This window comes from Eulemur rufifrons, chromosome 29, assembly GCF_041146395.1.
Source record: "Eulemur rufifrons isolate Redbay chromosome 29, OSU_ERuf_1, whole genome shotgun sequence".
NCBI lineage: Eukaryota > Metazoa > Chordata > Mammalia > Primates > Lemuridae > Eulemur > Eulemur rufifrons.
Genome location: NC_091011.1, coordinates 84,413,729 through 84,435,222, shown reverse-complemented (window position 1 = coordinate 84,435,222; position 21,494 = coordinate 84,413,729). Strand labels below are relative to the sequence as shown.

The following is a 21,494-nucleotide window of genomic DNA, read 5'->3' as shown; positions in this document are numbered from 1 at the left end:
AGTCCAAGAGAGAGAAGTTTGGTTTCCAGTGACATACTGCAGTGGGGGAGGGCTCTTTGTAGGCCAGTGGAGGTAAAAGTTCTGGCCTCTACGTGTCCTTCTTTCACACCACCCTAGCAGGGTGTTGGATGCCTTGTTACACCTCATAAGAGTGGACGTGTAGGCCCCTCACTCTACTTCTGCTTACATGGGTGGGATTTGGGCTACTGTTTATCTGTGGTGTTTGGCTGATTTCGGTATCAGACTGGTTATTGTCTAAAAATTTTCTATCTTGGCAGGCTGTGCATTTCCTGGTTCTTTGGTTATATAGTGCAGGCTATTGTTAGAGTTTTTTGTGAATGTGTTTGTGCACATTGGTGTTTTCAGGTTGGTGGCTTCTTTAGCTTCAAGTCTTTGATACGTGAGGCAAAAAGAAAACCCAGGTGACTCGCCAGTGTGTCATTCCTTGGTTCTGGAAGTCCCTAGCTAGCCTGCTTTCTTTTTTCCACCTTTCAGAGTCGTCTTATGTTTTTTTTACATGTCCAGCGTTTTTAGTTGTCTTTAGTGGGTAGACTAGGGAAAACATGTCTACTTCATCTTCCTGGAAGTGGTAATTTCTCCAATTACATTCTTATTTGCATAATTTTTTCTCAAGAATTTTCATCATGACCAAATGGAATTCTAAACATGAGATTTATTCCTCAATATTTGAACTCTGATCAATGTTTGACCAGAAATATATTTGAAGGTTGTAAATCCTCTTGCTAACATGCTATTGATTAGTAATCCACCTAGACCCTATTCATTTTGGCTTAAGAACAGAACAATTTAAGTTCCAGTCCTAGAATTATCGTCAGATGTTATATCCTTCACTATGATAACCCTGCAAACTGCTATGGCACATTAAACAGTTTCTCCTTAATCCTAACTTGGATTGATGTCCAAGATGGGTTAGCAAAGGTATGATCTTCTTATTCTGTGCTTATTCTTACTTTACCCTGTAATCACTTACTGTAGGTAACACTATGTGAGAGTATTGAGCCAGTCAGACAAAGGATATATAAAACAGAGAAAAGGCAGCCATAAGGAAATAAATTGTAAGAACAAAAAATCAACTTAATAATGTTTAGGTATGCTGTGAAATCATTTGTTAAGATTGGTTTTGCTTGCTGCTTTCCTAGTTTTTAATATTTCCATATATACCTATATACTTTTGGGAGTTTCTGTGCCGGGAACAATTTTTGCCCTTCTCTGGGGACTGCCTCTAGATCCACAGGGTAAGGCTTCCAATAGCTGTGTCTGTAACTGGGTGAGCTCTATGCACTGGCATGGTTGCCTATCAGATTATCTTTCCCTATAATTTAGGATTGGGAATGAGAAATAGGGAGTCAGTCTTGTAAGTGAAACTGCTGTAGGATGCAAATTTGTGAGCTAAGGGATGTGAAAACTTTTCTGCAGAGAGAGAAAAGCAGAGACTGAAGATGGATAAATGGGTAGGTTTCCATTCCCTAGTTTCAGTCCTTTCCTGAAGCCTGGCTGAATTCCCCCTCCCTCTGTTTCCATGAATAGTCTTATACTTTCTTATAATTCTTCCCCTATACTCTGTCTACCTTATTCTTTTTGATTAAGCTAGCTTGAATTGGTTTCTGTTATTTGTAACCAAAGAGGTCTTAATTAATATAACCTACTATTTGTCTACACCGTCATGCTCAGACCAATCCACACTGAGTGCATTTCTGGGTTCAAAGTGTATAAGGGATCTTTTATGAAAGTAATGACTAAAGATCAAGCTATATCCTAATTGTCACCCGGACCACTTGCCTATCTCCAGATTCTCAACTTCTCAGCCCCTTTGCCTAGGTCTATTGTATTTTGTTATTTGTTTCCTCATTTCTGATTTTGCTGACATTATCATACTTGATCCCTTGTTTGCCTGAGCCCACACTATTTGCTTCTCTAGTATTAGCTGACCCATTAGACTCAATTCCAGTCAGGCACTGCCTTCCCCAGCATGATAGCCACCCCACTCCACTAGAATTGCCACCAATTGCCTATTTTTGTAAATTTTATTGACTTTTGATTATATAAGAAAGAAATATCCATTACCAAACAATTAGGAAAAAAGCATAAAGAGAAATATCATCCCCTGCTAATACTTTATCCAGAGAAAATCATTATTGGAAAATATGCTTCCAGAGTTTTTTTAGGTATATATGTGTTTGAGTGTGTAATATGTGCACATACATATAGATGCAAACATACCAGATCAAACTGTGCTGTAGCCTGTTTTGAACCACATATCTATTGTGAACATTGTTCCATGTTAATTAATATATACTTATAATATTTAATAGCTATATGCTATCTTATTTTATGGATATACCATAATTTACTTAAGCAATTTTCTGTTGTTGGATATTTAGGTTCTTTACTTTTTTTTTTGACTCTTATAATCAATACTGAAATGAACATCAGTCTACACAAACCTTTTAGCCTTTATTTAGGTTTATTCCTTAGGATCAATTTCCAAAAGTGGAATTTCTTAGTCAAAATGAATACATGATATTAAGGACTTTTCACTTAGATTGGATTACCTTCCAGAAACTCTGTACCAGTTTATATTCCCACAGTATGAGAATTAATTTTTCCACTGAGAAGGAAAAAGGAATGGTATTGCATTATGGTTTTAATTTGCAGTCTTTGGATTTAAGTGAGATTGAACATTCCTACATGTTCCTTGGCCGTGTTTTTTTCTTTTGTGAATTGCTTAATCATAGCCTTTGTCCATTTTCCTATTAAAATAGTCATAATTTTCTAGGTGATTTGTAGACGGTCTTTGTATATTAAATATATTGATCCTGTTTTTCATTTGTGTTATGAAGAGAAATGGCAAAACATAATGATAAAATTTAGAAAGACACTAGAGTCAGAATGTCTAATGGGATTTGAATCCAGATTCTGCTACCTATTGGCTGGTGTGGCTTTGGACAAATTACTTAACCTCTTTGCACCTCAGTTTTCTCATGTGTAAAATGTGAAGTGTATATGCATATATAACTTAGAACAGTATCTAACACATGGAAAGTACGTTATAAAAATTTGTAGATAATATTAGTATTATATTTATTACTTTAGCTTGTTACTTTTATTTACATGGGTTTCCTTTTGGCCTTAGAGATGTTTCTGTTTTTTGTCTTTAAAAGAAATCTGGCCAGGCACCGTGGCTCACATCACTTTGGGAGGCTGAGGTGGGAGGATTGCTTGAGATCAGGAGTTCGAGACTAGCCTGAGCAAGAGCGAGACCCCGTCTCTACAAAAAATAGAAAAATTAGCCAGGCATGGTGCTGTGTGCCTTTAGTCCCAGCTACTTGGGAGGCTGAGGCAGGAGGATCGCTTGAGGCCAGGAGTTTGAGGTTGCTGTGAGCTACAATGATGCCACTTCACTCTACTGGGTGACAGAGTGAGACTCTGTCTCCAAAAAAATAAAAAAAAAAAAAAAAGGAAGAAAGAAATCTGGTCTCATCCCCTTTTGCTTTCCTCTGAGTGTCAAAGTAGTTCAGGCTAAATTTTTAATCCTTGTTATCCCCTAGGATTATAAGGTTTAAAAACACCTGAACATTTTCAAGTCAGGCTATGATCATACTTTATTTATGCATACTCTATTCATAGATCCAAATTAATGAATAATTTCATGCAAATAACCAATCAAATAAGGCCTGATGACTGACTCATTCACTTATCTAGTGTTTTCTGATGGGTTTGGGCCTTTGTCCCTTTGTAAAATGAAGTGTAGCTGATACCATTTTCAAGAGCCTATATTTGTTTCTTAGGGTAAGGAATTAATAAAAGAATGCTTCCTTATAAATGAATGTATTAAATAGCTAAGAATGATAAAATATTACCAACTTACTGATGTTGGATTTGGAAGTTGCTTCTTGTACTGAGTAGCTGTTTTATCTGAGTGGTTTGCATGTTTTTAGTGCTATCAATGATAGGGAGCAAATATTGTAATATTTCTTGAGTTTGAGCTATTCTTTTATCCCTGTAGATTCTTTTTTCATCATCTGTCCAATTTCTGCCACTCTTCTTGCGTTGGAAAGATGTGCATTCTTTCATTTTGCTTTTTAAGTTGTGATGTGGATCTGGGGAGCAACCATAAAAATATGGACAGATATATTAACTGTACTTATTCAACAATTATTTATCAAGCATTATTATATGCCAAGGGTTTTATCTAAAATCCCTTGCCTATCTGAAGCTTATACTTTAATGACAGTGGGCAGAAAATAAACAAATAAACAAGTAAAATACATAGTATGTCAGATAATGATAACATTGACAGGATAAAATAAAGCTGGGGAGGGGAATAGAGAATTCTTGGGGGGTTGATTTCCATTTAAAATCTGTTCTCCACTCAGCAACCAGCACAATCTTGTTAAAACAAATCTGAGACTATGACACTCCGCTGCTCAATGCCCTCCAATGGTTCGCCATTTCACATTCAGAAAAAAATCGAAGTCCTTCCAATAGCCTATGATGCCCTACATGAGCTGAATCCAAGTTACCTACCTAAACTCATATCTTATAATTTTCCCCTTAGTACATTCTGCTTCAGCTGCTGTTGCCATCATGGTGTTCTTGAACACACTACCATGCTCCTGCCTCAGTAAGAGCCTTTGCACTTACTCTTCCCCTTGCCTAGAAAGCTCTTTCCCCTGAAATCTGTTTGATTGACTTCCTAACTCCTATGACATGTCAGCTTCACAGGGAGGCCTTCTCTTAACACCGTTTTTGGATTGCAACACACTTAAGTTGCGCTACTAGATGATATACTATTGTGAACAGCAAATCATGGTTGCGAACATCAGCAGTCAAGGGGAAAAAACAATGACAATTGACTATGAAAGATAGATAATCTGTGCTGTATCCATTTGATGTAAAAAAGTGTTGTTTCCAGTCTCTGTTTTTTGGGACTAAAAGCAAAGATGGCATATGGGATTTGTTCTTTCTTACCTTTTAAAACAGCTTATAATTTTTTTTGTTAGACACAGGACAGTGGGTAACAGGAACTGAGGTTAATAGGCCTTTAGTATGGGGCTTTACATTACTCTGACAAGAATTTGGATTGTGCTTAATGTTTGCTGTAGTCACTGGGACCAATGGCTTGAAATTCGTCTTGGATTTGATTTTGTCTCTCCTGTTGTCTTTGGGATTCCCTAAGAACTACTTATCAAATAGAATTTTTGTCTTTTGTACAGCTCTTTCAGCAGTAAAACACTGTTATTATATTGGAGCCATGTTGGTGTGGTGGTAAGGTATAGGGGAGAGGAAGCATTTTATAAGTTTATTATTAAATCTTTTAGTAAGCCTGTGTCCCTGGGCTGTGACCTTAATAAATATTTCTTAGCTTTTCTTCCCCTGCCCCCTCAGTGAGACAGGAAGGCTAGAGGAGGCTGCAGTTGGAGAAATACTCTTCCCCAGAAGGAATAAGTCTCTGGTAAAGCCTTTTTTTCCTTGTGAGCTTAGCAATGTTCCAGGCTTAATTGACATCAGTGATTCCATTTTGGCTACTGACTTGATGTTGAACTGATGATGAACTTTGAGACTCACAAAGGAACTATGTTTTAAAACCACATTCCTTTGCAAACATCTGTGCTCTCAACAATGCAAGGAAACTGATCCAAATCTTTAAGAACATTCTGTATATAGCTTTTCCTTGCCAACTGATGAAAATGCACCATTCTTCTAATGATTAAAAACTTCTTTGTTTGGTCAATTAATGAAATAATCTGACAAACAATTTATATAATCTGAACAAATTCATATGAATGTAAGCCCTCTTACTCCTCTCATGTGGTATTGTCTCTGACTGTTACCCAGGTTGCAACTCTTATTGCTGAAAAAATAATTCATTTGTCTCTGACCTATTGATTTTCTCTTTTTAGAGAGTAGGCCTTTATTATGGAGTATGTCCTAGGTGTATTTCACAATGTTTATTCTTCCTCTCCCCCTGCCAGAGCTACTAAGAGATTGTTCTAAGCTCTTTGAGAATCTGGTGGGGTTCATGGAGGTAAAAATCACAAAAGTGTGATGCTTCCCTTAAGACTGTGGTCCCCAGGAGTTGTTCACTTTCAAGCTTGTGCACACAGCCTCCAGAAATTTGTTAAAATTACTGCTTAAGTGTTCCTACCAGTTTATGATTCTAGCAGCTTCTGCTTCAGGTAAGCAGATCTTAGCTCTGACTTTCTGGATTCATCTGTCTCTTCAGATTTTAGGGTGGTGGTTTACCCAGCACACTCAGTTCTCTGATGGATCCAAAAAGTTGTTGATTTTTAGTTTGTTCAGCTTTTTCTTGTTGTAAGGACAGAAATTATGACTTTCAAGCTTTATTAATATTCAAGCTAAAACCAGAAGTCCCCTTACTATGTTTAAATAGTAAGTCTATGTTTTCTTCTGAGAGTAGTTTTAGCTCTTACATTTGGGCCTATGATCCATTTTGAATTATTTTTAGTGTGTGATGTAGGAAAAAGTCCAACTTCATTTTTTTGCATGTGGATATCCAGTTGTCCTGGTAGCATTTGTGGAAAAGACTATTTTTCCTCATCAAATTGTCTTGGCACCTTTGTGGAAAATCAATTTATAATAAATATAAGAGTTTATTTCTGTTTTTTCAATCCTATTTCATTGATTTATATGTCTACCCTTGTGCCAGTACCACACCGCCTTGATTACTGTAGGTTGGTAGTAAGTTTTGAAATCAGGAAGTGTGAGTTCTCAAACTTTGTTGTCTTTTTCAAAGTTCTTTTGGTTATTCTGGGTCCTCTGCATTTCCATATGAATTATGGGTTCAGTTTGCTAGTTTCTGTATAAAGTGTAACTGAGGTTTTGATAGGAATTGCGCTGAATCTGCCAATTTGGGGAGCATTGCCATCTTACCAATATTAAGTCTTCTCATTGACGAACATGGGAATATTTTGCATTTATTTAGAGCTTCTTTAATATATTTCAACTGTATTTTGTAGTTTTCGGTGTACAAGTCTTGAACTCCTTTTGTTAAATTTATTCCTAAGTATTTTATTCTTTTTGATGTAAATGGAATTGTTTTCTTGATGTCTTTTTAAGAATGTTCATTGCTAGTGTATAAAAAATACAATTGATTTTTATAACAGATTTATTGAGATGTAATTCACACACCATACAGTTCATCAATCATAATTGATTTTTGTCTATTGATCTTTTATCCTGCAACCTTGCTGAACTCATTTATTAGCTCTAATAGGTTTTTTTATTTTGGGGGATTCCCAAAGATTTTCTATATAGAAGATCAAGTGTTCTGCAAATAGAGAAATAGAGAGTTTGGATTCCTTAATTTCTTCTTCTTGCCTAGTTTTCCTGCCTGAACCTCCATTATAATGTTGAATAGAAGTGTTGAGGGTAGATATCCCTGTCTTATTCCTGATCTTAGGGAAAAAAAGGCATTTAGTCTTACACCACCAACTATGATGTTAGTTGTGGGATTTTCAAAGATGGCCTTTTATAGGTGGAGGAAGAATCCATTTATTTGTAATTTTTTGAGTGGTTTTCTTTTTTTTAATCATGAAAGGATGCTGGGTTTTGCCAAATGCTTTTTCTGCATCTATTGAGATGATCAGTATTTTCCTTTTTATTTTATTAATACGGTATATTATATTGTTTAATTTTCATAATTTCATATATTAAACCAACCTTACATTTCCTAGGTAAATGCTACTTGGTCATTGTGTATAATCCTTTATATATATTGCTGAATTTGGTTTGCTTGTATTTTGTCTTACTCTTTTGTCTTAATTCTTAATAGATACAGAACTTGGTAAAAAAAACCAAAAAACTTCTATTTATTTGGCTCCTAGAATCTTAACAATTAATTACTTTTTCTGAGAAACCTTTTTTCATTCGTCCCTACCCCCGACTAACACCTATGTAATCCCATAGGATGGTAAGTGGCATTCATTCCATTATATTGCTATTGTCTGTTTACTTGTCACCTTCTTGGCTTCTTGAGAACAGATTATATTTTATATAGCATTGTACCCCAGTATCTAGCACTATTACAACTTGGTACCTCTGGGAAGCAGATAAACATCAGATTTTAAAAGAACATGAACAATGATGGAAAGGAGATTAAGTAACAAAGTGTGAATATAAGAAAGTGTCTGAAACGGAATAGTGTTAGGATGGTTAAACCTCAAATGAACTAAGATTTGAAAAAAAATATTAACAACAAAAGTTTTACTTAGCTATATTCAAAATGAAAATATATCAAGGAATGTTTAGATTTATACTTCTGGGATTATTTTATACTTATGGATGACAAAGCAGAATGCCTCAGATCTTAAATTGCTTCTATCTTTTCTGTCAAATAGAGTTTTCTTTTGACTGAAAAGGGGAGACTAAATATTGGAAGAGATGACAGAAGTCAAAACTTTGTGAATGAGTTATCTTCATCCCTGTGGTTTTGTGATCTATCTATCTATCTATCTATATCTCACTACATATATATATATATATACATATATATATATATATATATATTAGCTTTCATCCACGGTTTCTGGCTCGTAACTCCTACAGTCCTTGTTATAATGTTAGGGCACTTTAGGCCTCAGGAGAAGTCCCCAGGAAACAGAATCTGTGACCTTCTCTTGTCCTCCTTTCACCTGCCCAAGGCAGGACTCTAATCTGATTATGGGTCAAAAGACTCTCATTCCACAGAGGGTCCTGTCTCATATACTGGAGGAAGGAATGCTACGCAGAGAGGCTGGGAAGAATCTGAATACACAGGCCTTGCTGGGTTTAGATCATGAGCTTTTTGTTCAATCACATTTCTACATGGTAATCAATCATGTCTATGTAATAAAACCTCCATAAAAACCCAAAAGGACAGGGTTCAGAGAGCCTCTGTATAGCTGAACATGTGAAGGTTTCTGGAGAGTGGTGAACCCAGGGAGGGCATAGAAGCTCCATGCTCCTTCCTCCAGACCTCACCCTACATATATGTTCATCCATATCCTTTATAATAATTCAGTAAATATAAGTAAGTGTATCCCGGAGTTCTGTGAGCCACTCCAGCAAAACCCAAATAGGGGGTCATGGGAACCCCAACTTGAAGCCAGTGTGTCAGAAGTTCTGGAGGCCTAGACTTGCCCTGCAAAGGGGGGGGAAAGTTTTGGGGACTGAGCCCACAACCTGTGGTATTGGATGCTATCTCCAGGTAGAGTGTTGGAATTGAATCAGAGGACACCAAGCTGATGTCTGCTGCTTGGTGTGTGGGGATAAAAACCCACATTTGGTCACAGAAGTCTTCTTCTGTGTAGATGATTATTGTGGTGTGAGAAAAGTGGGGAAAACACAGTTTGAGAGTTTTCCATACACAATTCCAGACATATTATATCACAAATAAGGAAAACATTTACATACAAGACCACAGAACTATTGACAATAGTCTTTTAAGAAAACAAGGAAGTGATTTTCCCCTCATGCCTAAATGCCTACCTTATCCTTTAAGACTCCATCATGATTTAAAGACTAATTCCTTCAAGAATACATTTCCTGGGATTTCCAGGTGGATTAGGTGGATTTTATAAAGATATAAAAAAAATCAGAAAACGATTAACAAAATGATAGATATATATCCTCATCTAACAACAATAACCATGAGTGTAAACAAATTAAATACTTTACTTAAAAAATATAGACTGGCTGAATGAATAAAAAAAATAACCAAACTATATGCTGCCTACAAGAAATTTACTTTACTGTAATGACACAAAGATTGAAAGTGAAGGTTTGGGGAAAACATTCCACATAAACAGAAACATTCCACACAAAACATTCCACACAAACAGAAACCAAAAGTGAGCAGAAGTAGCTATAGTTATATCAAATAAACAGACTTTAACTCAAAAACTGTAGAAAGAGACAAAGGAGGTCATTATATAATGATAAAGGGATCAATTCAGCAAGAGGATATAACAATTATAAATATATGTGCACCCAACACTGAAGCACCTAGATATGTAAAGCAAATATTATTAGATCTAAAGGGGAGATACAAACTAATACAATAATAGCTGTGGACTTTAACACCCCACTCTCAGCATCAGACAGATCATCTAGACAGAAAACCAACAAAGAAACATTGGACTTAAACTGTACTTTAGCCTAAATGGACCTAACATTCACAGAACATTTCATCCAACCACTGCAGAATACACATTCTTTTAATCAGTACATGGAACATTCTCCAGGACAGATCACATGTTATGCCATGAAACAATTCTCAACAAATTTAAAAGTACTGAAATAATATGAAGTACCTTTTCTAGAAATCAATAACAAGAGGAACTTTCAAAATTGTGTAAATAACATGGAAATTAAGCAACATGCTTATGAAAGACCAATAATTCAATTAAGAAATTAAGAGGAAATTTTAAAAATTCCTTAAAGCAAATGTAAACAGAAACACAACATACCAAAACCTATGGGATACAGCAAAAGTATTATAGCAATAAATGGCTACATCAAGAAAGTAGAAAGATTCAAATAAACAATCTAAGGATGCATCTCAAAGAATTAGAAAAGAAAAAGCAAACCAAATCCAAAATTAGTAGAAGAAAAGAAATAGTAAAGATCAGAGCAGAAGTAAATGAAATTGAGTCTAAACAAACAAACAAACAAACACAACCAAAAGGTTGGTTTTTGAAAAGATAAAATTGCCAAACTATTAGCTAGACTAACCAAGGAAAAAAAGAGAAAGACCCAAATAAATAAAATCAGAGATGAAAAAGAAGACATTACGACTGATACCACAGAAATGCAAAGGATCATTAGAGATAGTTAAATGAACTAATTTCCCTGATTTGATCATTACACATTATATTAATATGTATGTGTCAAAATGTCACACTGTACCCCATAATTATGTACAATTATAATGTCATTAAAAATAATAAAAACAAAAAAATTTTTAAAGAAACAGACCATTATTGAAAGAAAATCTGTATGAGGAAGCTATTCAGGATGAAAAAGGGTTAGATGGGTTAGCTCTCAACTGTTTGACCTCTGACCAGTTCTCATTGTAGCCCTCAAAGTGGTAAGTTGCAAAGCGTGGTCTGCAGATCACCAAATCAAAATTACCTGAGGTGCCTTATAAAAAGGCAGATTCAAGGGGTCACGCTAAGACCTACTCAATCAGAAGCTGAGGTTTTCATAAACTCCTTGGGTAATTCTCGTGTCCACTAAAATCGAGCCTGGATCCTCTAATGCTGTGGTCCCCAGCCCCCAGTCCGTGGCTTGTTAGGGACTGAGCTGCAGAGCTCTGCTGCCCTAAACCTGTGCGCCACTCCCTACCTTTTGTGGAAAAATTTTCTTCATGAAACCAGTCCCTGGTGCTAAAAAGGTTGGGAACCGCTTCTCTAGTGAGTAGGAGGCGAGACCAGAGTACTTTCAAGGTCTTTCTCTGCTCTTAAGATTTGGTGAGATGGAATGAAAAGATCAGACAATTAGATGAATATTTTTTTTTTGACTGGGTAAAATTACAAGAATGCAAATTGACGTACAATGATATCTACCGGTTTTCCCTATGTATTTCTAGAGTTAGAGAGAAAAATAACATATCATAGGTGACCATTCATTACTGTCTATGTTCCTATTTTACTTACCCAAACCTTGATCAGGCAACTGTTTTCTAAAATAATCAACCATATAATCATCTGGTTCATTTGGCCTTGTATCTAGAGGGGATAGTAAAAGATCATAGCACCATGAAAATAATTCATTGACTCATTTATGTTCCATATTTTTCATCTTTTTTAGAAGTAAAAGATGCTACTAAGTAATGTATAAGCAGTAGTTTAGTTCAATGAAATTAATATAAGCAGTATGCAAATCTCATGAATTTTTGTTGCATTTTAAATGTTCATACCATTTGGGCCTGCAATTCCTTTTCTAGGAATTTATTATAAGGAAATAATTAAGAATACACACAAATAGAGAGTTATAAGGTTTTCACTGTTGTTTACAATAGAAAAAAAATTGGAACAATAAAAGTTAAACAATGGGGGTGTCTAAAGATTCACTAATAGAATGGAATACTTTGCTGCCGTTTACTCACATGCAAAGAGGTTTATATTATAATATACTGTAATTTAAAATTTTTTTTTAAAAAGTAGGTTGCAAAATAACATGAAGGTTATATGATTCATTAACATGGAGTGTATATGTATAGACATAGGAAAAAGTCTTAAATATTCTGAAATGCGATTTTTACTTTCTTTTGCTTACCTTTATTTATAATTTTTGAAATTAAATTTTTTAACAAAAGAATATATAAAAGTTACATATGAAAAGCAGCTGAATTGCTTGGTTGATCACAATCAGAAAGAATAAAGTTCAAATGAATTAACCATCATAGTTATAATGCTATGCTTCCCTGTCCTTGGTGTGGTTCTTATCTCCATTTCTATTTTTAATTATTCTTCCATGTCATAAATCAAATGTATATATAGATGTTTACATATATATATTTTTGAGACAGAGTCTCGCTCTGTTGCCTGGGCTAGAGTGCCGTGGCGTCAGCCTAGCTCACAGCAACTTCAAACTCCTGGACTTAAGCCATCCTCCTGCCTCAGCTTCCTGAGTAGCTGGGACTACAGGTATGTGCCACCATGCCCAGCTAATTTTTTCTATGTATATTTTTAGTTGGCCAGATAATTTCTTTCTATTTTTTTTTTTTTTATTAGAGACGGAGTCTCGCTCTTGCTCAGGCTGGTCTTGAACTCCTGACCTTGAGCAATCCTCCCTCCTTGGCTTCCCAGAGTGCTAGGATTACAGGCGTGAGCCACCGTGCCCGGTCTACATATATTTTAAAAATTAGGTTACCTCTAATCCTTTTGGGAAGTAGGTATAGTATAAATGTATAATAAATTAATACATATATACATACAATTATTTTAGATAAAATATTGCTAAATTATATGATTTTTTCCAAAGGACCTCAACTAAAGATAAAATGATAGAAATCAAGGAAAAAATACAAGAGATGCCAGAGAGTCAAAGATTCACATCAACTTAGCAGGTTGCAATAGAAGCCTATGAAGAGTCTATAAATTAATTTCTTTGCTGGGCTCATCCTCAAATTATGGAAGGAGAGGAATAAGACATTTTTTAGAACATAAAATCCCTATACTCTGTTTGGAGAAAAACCTTTCAAAACCTTGCGGATATCACTCAAGTAGTATACATGGACCTGTCTCCCTCCAATGTAATTGACCACTCTTTTTTCTATCCTCCCTGGGACCCCCTAAACAGATTACTGGCACTGTACCTGTAGCACTGTGCTTAACTCGTTTACTTGTTTTTATTTTCTGGTTAAAAGATGAGCTCCTGCAGGGAAGAAATGGCAATATACATATATGAAAGATACTTCCTTAATATCCTTAGCACCAAGCATAATGGCAACCTCCAGGTTGTGAAACAAAAAAGAATGTTTGGAGAGTAAATGAATTAATTGTTTATGAGAAGGCAGTAGCAGAACATTACCTTTCACATCAGAATTTGATTCTTTGTGTTTTTGCAGTAAAGGTCCTGTATCATACACCTAATGGAACAGAGAATCATAAGTAAAACAATGTTATGTTATCAACATGAAAACAGGGTATATTTCCTATATTATTTATGGCATGGAGGGTTTTCAACAAACATTTCTCATTTTATCCTTATAGGTTTAGAATGGCCAAAAATATCTCACAAATCAGAATCTTCTAATATCTTTCACAACAATATTTTTCTTTTGCATCAATGAAGAAAATATTAATATTATATTTTGGCACTAAAGGGAGTTTAAAAATTTTCCACATCACATAGAACTTATTTATCATGGGAAAGAGACAATAAAAGATATGCAGGTAATCTCGCTTATTTAAATGAGAATAAAGATACAGGAAGATAAGAGTGTAAAATTGGTGAAAATATATAAAATTATATGAAAATATATAAACAGATTGCAAAATTGTGCTTATGTACAAAAGAAGAAAAATATTTTCTTGAAGCTTGTAAAGAAGCTCAGAATAAGAACACGAACATAATACTGGTTTTTATCATGAAAGGAATTGTTACTATGACACAGATGGACTAAAAGAGGCACAAAATACTGTGGAACTATGACTGCTAATCTTGTGTAGTCTACAGATCATTATGGTACCTGAAACATTTAAATACTTCTCAACTTTTATTTCTGTATCTGTGATATGTGAATATTATAAAGAATTTACCAAAAGAGCCTGAGGAAAGCAAAAAAAAAGAATTGAAAACATTTTTGCCAACATGTAATACATATCAACTCACCGTAAAAGCAGACCAGGTAATGGAGTTAAAAGCTAATATCTACTTCTTTGTAGATGTAATTGATTGGCAGCAAAAAAAATAGTATTAAAATGGGAGAAAAATGTAAAAATCAAAATTTGATTATTGAAGGGATCGAGAAAGGGAAATACTCTAGAAGAAATTATACAAAGTTAAAAGTAGTGATATTATGTAATTATTAGAATTTGGTGAGACAAGGGATGAAATCAGCTGAAGAAAAGTCACTTAATAAGACAAGACTTAATGAATTCTTGGTGTAATTTTTAGCCCTCATCCCTTGAGTAAAATGATGCTGTGAGCCATAATAAACTATTTATCCCATGGAAAAATATCACCAGGCCAGTGATCTTATGAATGTGATTTATAATTTCTAACCACAGTAATATAAAATTGTTTTTGTTGAAAATCTTCAAAATCAATGATTGACAGTGGGAAATAAAGTTAACTAAATATTATAAAAATAATTTACCAGTATTATTTTAGGGATGTATTGATGTCTTACAAGCAAACAGTTAAAATAAGAAATAGTTCAAGAACATGAATTTAAATTATCCTTAGCCATTTACCTCAGTTAACATGAGATTGTTCACTCTTTTTGTCAAAGATAATTTGAAAAGAAATTTCAGGATCAGTGAAGTATTCCTGTTAGCTTATGGGTACACTTAAAATGTATACAACTTTTTCAGAGCATTTGACAAATGAAGATTATTTTCCATTTGAAAATATCCAACACTAAATGTAGATTATGCTTTCATAACAATTTTTAAAGCTTTAATTAAGAAAGATACAAATATATGAGCATTTAATTATAAAATAATTTATCACATTGTGTAATATATTAAATATATCTTGGATAGGTGAGGAAACCCACTGTAGGTGGATATATTTATGAGAACTAAATAAGTATGTATCTTGCAATATATATTAACATATACAAAGAAAATCCCAAAACAAAACCTACTTTGGTTATTGGGTCCTGCAAATGACTTAACACAGGGAGATCAATTAGAGGGTTTGTTTACTAGAAAAAACTTTTAAATCCTATTCATATAACATTCTTGACATGATGTAGTTTTAGAATGGAGGACAGACTGGTTGCCAGGAGTTAGAATTTGTGAGGGCAGGGAGCAGGCATGGATATAAAGGAAGACTTGTGGTCATGAGACAGCTCTGTACTTTGTGGTGACAGAACTGTATGGACACACACACACACATACACACACGCACACAAACGAATGCATGCATATTGATAATCAGAATAAGCTCTGTGGATTGTATCAATGTTAATTTCACAGTGTTGAAAGAGTACTATATTTATGCTAGATGAGTGAAGAGTGCTGGGCGTCCTATACATATATATATTTTTTTACAACTTCCCATAAATCTATAATTTTTTTAAAAATAAAAAGTTAAAAAAATTAAGTGAGGAAGAGAGAAAAATAATTGCAAAAGTTTGTGGAAAATTAAATTCTGTTACTTCAATCCACATTTGATAGATGACAATGTATTTGATGTTCAATACTGCTGAATGAACTTGTCACTGCTTACTTTAAATTTCCCACTGAGGCTTGAGCATCATTATTAACATAGGAAATATTTTTTAAAGCAACTCCTGATATTCTTATTTGTTTGAATGTCTAAGTATAAATCTTCTAATCTTCTGAGTATGGTACTCAGGGCTTCAACAACTTCTAGATTCTCTGCAGTTGACAAATGCTTAAGGATGGATTGACTGGATTCAAGGATGGATTGTTTGGATCCTGTCAACTAGGCATAGTATTTTAAGTGTCCTTCATTTGTGTTTGTCAAGTTTATTTCCTAACTAGAGAATTCTATTGAACTCTGGGTACCTGTCTTCCTCCCCCAACCTCTTCCAGAGCTTGTTATTATTGGCTTGTTTGTTTAGCGACTGGCTAGATTATATTAGTGAAGCCTATTTCTCCCAGGCAGTGCTAAACCTCTGATGTTGGTGCTCAGGTTGCAGACTTGGGTACATACACAGTCATCTGATGACAGTGGTTTGGGCAGGGTTCTCTTTGACAGTGTCATTCCTAGACCACACCTAACTGTTAAACTCCACTAATTTCTGAATGATTGCTCTATTGTTTTCAACAATGCCATGGGGCATAACTGGCTCTTCAGACTAATCCAATCAAATTCAGTGATTAAGATTTGTTCTGCTTCCAGTAGAGCTCTTCCCAACTGTCTCTTTCTCCAATTCTCTCCTGCAAACTAGCCAGTATACAGGTTAGAGTTATACCTCCAATGAATCTACCAATCACCTCCCAATTATTTATTTTACCATACATACACTGGTTTTGAGAATGCCCTTGAGCTTGAACTTCTCTATACTTTGTTGCAAATGAAGTCAGTTCTTTTGGGAAGAATTTAGGAGCTATCTGTTTCATGACCAGCTTCTTCTCTCAAGCCAGAATTTTCAAGCCCTGGCTCTGGAGCTGGGGGTAGGGACAATGGCACTCATGTCTCTGAGAGATACCCCTGCTTCAGGACCTAAACTGTAGGTAGAGGTAGTGTAGTAGCCTTAGGTCTTCTCCACTTGCCTCTTCCAGTGCTAGAATCACCATTGTACACGCCAAAGTAAAGGGATCAGGGCCCAAGTATTCTCAGTGGTGTAGCACCCAGGGTAGAGCCTCCATCCCATGAATGGGGTCTGGGTTGAAGAAGTGAGCCCCATCTCTTGTCTGTGCTCACCGGGAACTTAGCTTCAGCAATAGTAGCTAGAGACAGTATTAAGAAATACTGATTTCCTGCCTTTCCTGGGAAAATAGCCCTCTGGTAGCTGTGGGGACAGGGATCCCTATTTTCTTGACTGTACTAATCTGAAGTGGAGTTTCTATCTTACTGAGCTGGGAGGTGGAGAGGGAAAAGCAGTTTTGGTTCAAATACCACAGACTGTCAAAGTTTTTAATGAATTTTAGTAGATTTTCTTGAAAACATTTTTTAAATTTATTTCTTATATGCCCTTAGCACAATTTCTAGAGACTTTCAATGTTTTTTTTTTCTTAAATAATTTTCACCAGTTTGGCTGGTAAATGGGTTTGTAGAGCTCTTCATGGTGTCATGGTAGAAGCTGATCTCCCAGTACCATCTATTTTTATGCCCTTATATTCTCATTTAATTTTTCTTAGTTTTAATGTATTTCTTCTTGCTACCTGCATCTTTGTAAGCTTCTTGAAAGAGTAAGGTAGGTATAAATGAAACTTAAATATGTTACCTTAATAAGACCACCTCTCATCTGTCAAGGACCTTTTGTGTTTTCATAAACAGTAAATAATATGAGCTAAATTTTAATCATTAACTTTTTCTGGGGAAAAATTAGGGTATAAGAGTGTAAGAGAAAATAAGTTGCCATTCTCTTGCATTCATTATTTTTCAAAAACTGTTAACAACCAGATAAATGAAGATTTACCTCTTGTTCTTCTCCGGCATTTTGGTGCTTTGCTGTGGTAGAATTCCTTTCCTTCTTTGTTTTAAGAAGTTTTTTCCTGGTTTCCATCTGGGTAAAAGAATCCTGTTTAAAATCAATATTTAATCAATGCACCAAGGACAGTATATGTACAGACATGAAACTATCTTGAGATGCCCAGTTCTAATTGGGGCCCCCTTAGCACTTATCCCCATTTAACACATCATGTATTTTACCTATTTCTCTTGTTTATTGTGTATCTCCCCCAACCAGAATATAAGCTTTTGTTTCATTTTTCTTCACTGTTCTATCCCTAGCACCTAGACAGTACCTGATATATAGTTGGAGTTCAATATACAGTTGAGTAATAAATATATAAATGAATATTGGACTAACAGGCAGGTGATACATGTTAGGCTACCACCTCTGTGCTACACAGGTGGTGTGGCTTTTGAGAAGTAATTTAATCTCTGGGTCTTAAGTGTTTTCATCTATGAAGTAAAGGTGTTAGAATAAAAAACCCTAAGGTTAGAAAATTCTATGATTTAAAGATAAGTACATAATCAGAAAATAACAACTATTACAATACAATAATTATACATCTGTAAACATTTTTTTGCCTGCTTGTTTGTCACAATAAGTACCTATTAGCATATTCATACCATAAGCAAAAATATTTAATCATACCTGAGAAGTTACATTAGGAAGGTAAGTCGGAGAGTCATTGGATTCTGAACTGTCAGAGGCTCGGCTACTACAAAAAATTAATAATTTTAGTTTACGTAATGTTTTGCTGGGATTTTAAAATTTCAACTGTTGCTTTTACTTTATAATTTTATTTGAATGGTTGAAAAGTTCTAATTATAAGAAGTTTTACAAAGATGGATTATGTGTGGTAGTTCCAGACATCTTAGAAATAGAGGTTTTTGTTGAATGTGTGGAGAGATGCAAAGGTTTGGGAATGTGTTAATGGAATGTAAGCTCCAGAAAAGTAGGACTTTTTTCTGTTTGGCTCACTGCTCTATGACTAGAGTGGAAATAGTGCCTGGCACATACTAGGTACTCAATACTATTTGTTAATAAGCGAATGAATAAATGATATATCTGGGAAGTTTCCTAGCTCTGAAAACTGAAATCCTACTAAGTGTTATTACTGACCACAGTGGAGTGAAACTAGAAATCACTAGCAGAGGGAAAACTGGAACATCCACAAATATTAATATACTGAAATTAAATAGCACACTGTTGAACAACCATTGGGTCAAAGAAGAAATAAAAAAAATTTAAAAAATACCTCAAGACAAGCAAAAATGAAAACAACATACCAAAATTTATGGGATACAGTAAAAGCAGTATTCACAGGGAAACTTATTGTGATAGATGTCTATATTTTAAAAATAATAAAAATCTCAAGGACCTAGAAAAGAACAAATAGAGCCCAAAATTAGCAGAAGGAAGGAAATAACAAAGATTAGAGCAGAAATAAATAAAACAGAAAATAGAAAAAAATCAGTGAAACTAAGAATTCACTTTTTGAAAAAATAAACAAAATTGACAAGTTCTTAGCTAAACTAATTAAGAAAAAAATAATGACTCAAATCAGAAATGAAAGAGGGAACTTTACAACTGATACCACAGAAATAAAAAGAATCACAAGATACAAGTATGAAAAGTTGTACAGCAACAATCTGAATAATCTGAAAGAAACAGATACGTTTCTAGAAACACACAAACTACCAAGACTAACTTAAGAAGAAATAGAAAGTCAAACAGACTTATAACTAGTATGGAGATTGAATCAGTAATCAAAAATCTCCCAACAAAGAAAAGCCGAAGACCAGATGGCTTTGCTGGTGAATTCTATCAAATGTTTAAAGAAGAATTAATGCCAGTTCTTCTCAAATGCTCCCAAAAAATCAAAGAGGAGAGAACTTTTAATTCATTTTATGAGACCCACATTAAACTGATACCAAAGATCTAGACAAAGATACTACAAGAAAAGAAAGCCACAGGCCAATATCCATGAGAAAGATAGATGCAAAAATCCTCAACAAATACTGGAAAACTGAATCCAACAGCACATTAAAAGGATCATCCATCATGACCAAGAGGGATTTATCCCTGGGATACAATGATGGCTCAACATATGAAAATTAATTAGTGTGATATACCATATAAACACAATAAAGGGTAAAAATCCATGATCTTCTCAATAGATGCTGAAAAAGCATTTGGCAAAACTCAACATCATTTTGTGATAAGAACTCCTAAAATCTAGGAATAGAAGGAAAGTACTTCAACATAATAAAGGCTACATATGTAAGAAAAGCCCACAGCATACTTAATGGTGAAAAACTGAAAGTTTTTACTCTAAGATTAGAAACAAGGCAAGGATACCCACTCTCCCCACTTCCATTCAACATAATACTGGAAGTCCAAACCAAAGCAATTAGATAAGAAAAAGAATTAAAATTTCCAAATTGGAAAGGAAGAAGAAAATTGTCCTTGTTTGCAGATAACATGATCTTATATATATGTATACAGGAAACCCTAAAGAAGTAATAAACAAATTTAGCAAGGTTGCAGGTTACAAAGTCTACATGTAAAAATCAGTTGTGTTTCTAATAGAGTGAAAAAACAGCCTATGTAATGGGAGAAAATATTTGCAAACCATATATCTTATAAGGGGTTAATCTCCAAAATATATAAGGAACCCCTACAACTTAACAGCAAAACAAAACAAACAAAACAAGCAAAAAAAAAAAAAAAACATAAAAACCCCAATAACCCAATTTAAAAATGGGCTAAATACTTGAATAGATATTTTTCCAAGGAAGACATACAAGTGGCTAACACGTGTGTGAAAAGGTGCTCAACATTATTAAACATTAGGAAAATGCAAATCAAAACCACAATGACATACCATCTTACACATGTCAGGATGGCTATTATCAAAAAAACAAAAGATAGCAAGTGTTGGGGAGGACGTTGAGAAATTGGAACCCCTGTACGCTATTGATGAGAATGCAAAATGGGGCAGCTGCTACTGAAAACAGTATAAAAGTTCCTCAAAAAACTACAAATAGAACCATAATATGATCCAGCAATGCTACTTCTGGGTATTTACTCTGCAAAATTGAAATCCAGATTCTGAAGAGGTATTAGTACTTCCACGTTTATTGCAGCACTATTTACAATCGCCAAGACATGAAGACAATCTTAATATTCACCAACGGATGAAAGGATAAAGACAATGATCTTTCTACATACAGTGGAATACTATTCAGCTTTAAAAAAGAAGAAAATTCTGCAATATGCAGCAACATGGATGAACTTGGAAGACATTTTGCTTAGTGAAATCAGCCAGTCACAGAAAGACAAAAACCGCATAATTCCACTTATGTGAAGTATCTAAAATAGTCAAATCCATAAAATAAAAGAGCAGAGGCCGGGGGCGGTGGCTCACGCCTGTAATCCTAGCACTCTGGGAGGCCAAGGCGGGTGGATCATTTGAGCTCAGGAGTTCAAGACCAGCCTGAGCAAGAGCGAGACCTCGTCTCTACTAAAAATAGAAAGAAATTATATGGACAACTAAAAATATATACAGAAAAAATTAGCCGGGCATGGTGGCGCATGCCTGTAGTCCCAGCTACTCGGGAGGCTGAGGCAGGAAGATCGCTTGAGCCCA

At 34.8% G+C, this 21,494-nt stretch overlaps 1 protein-coding gene across 1 annotated transcript in view; it reads right to left on the bottom strand.

Annotated features, from left to right (window-relative positions):
• The window catches only part of AGBL3 (AGBL carboxypeptidase 3), a 52,253-nt gene that overhangs the window by 823 nt on the left and 29,936 nt on the right, over positions 1-21,494 (bottom strand). The window contains exons 11-15 of the mRNA XM_069462658.1: positions 18,506-18,560; positions 17,810-17,896; positions 13,558-13,615; positions 11,679-11,750; positions 3,890-4,121 (exon numbers count right to left, since the gene is read on the bottom strand). Coding sequence (XP_069318759.1) covers positions 3,890-4,121; positions 11,679-11,750; positions 13,558-13,615; positions 17,810-17,896; positions 18,506-18,560 — 504 coding nt within the window. The remainder of the gene's footprint in view (positions 1-3,889; positions 4,122-11,678; positions 11,751-13,557; positions 13,616-17,809; positions 17,897-18,505; positions 18,561-21,494) is intronic.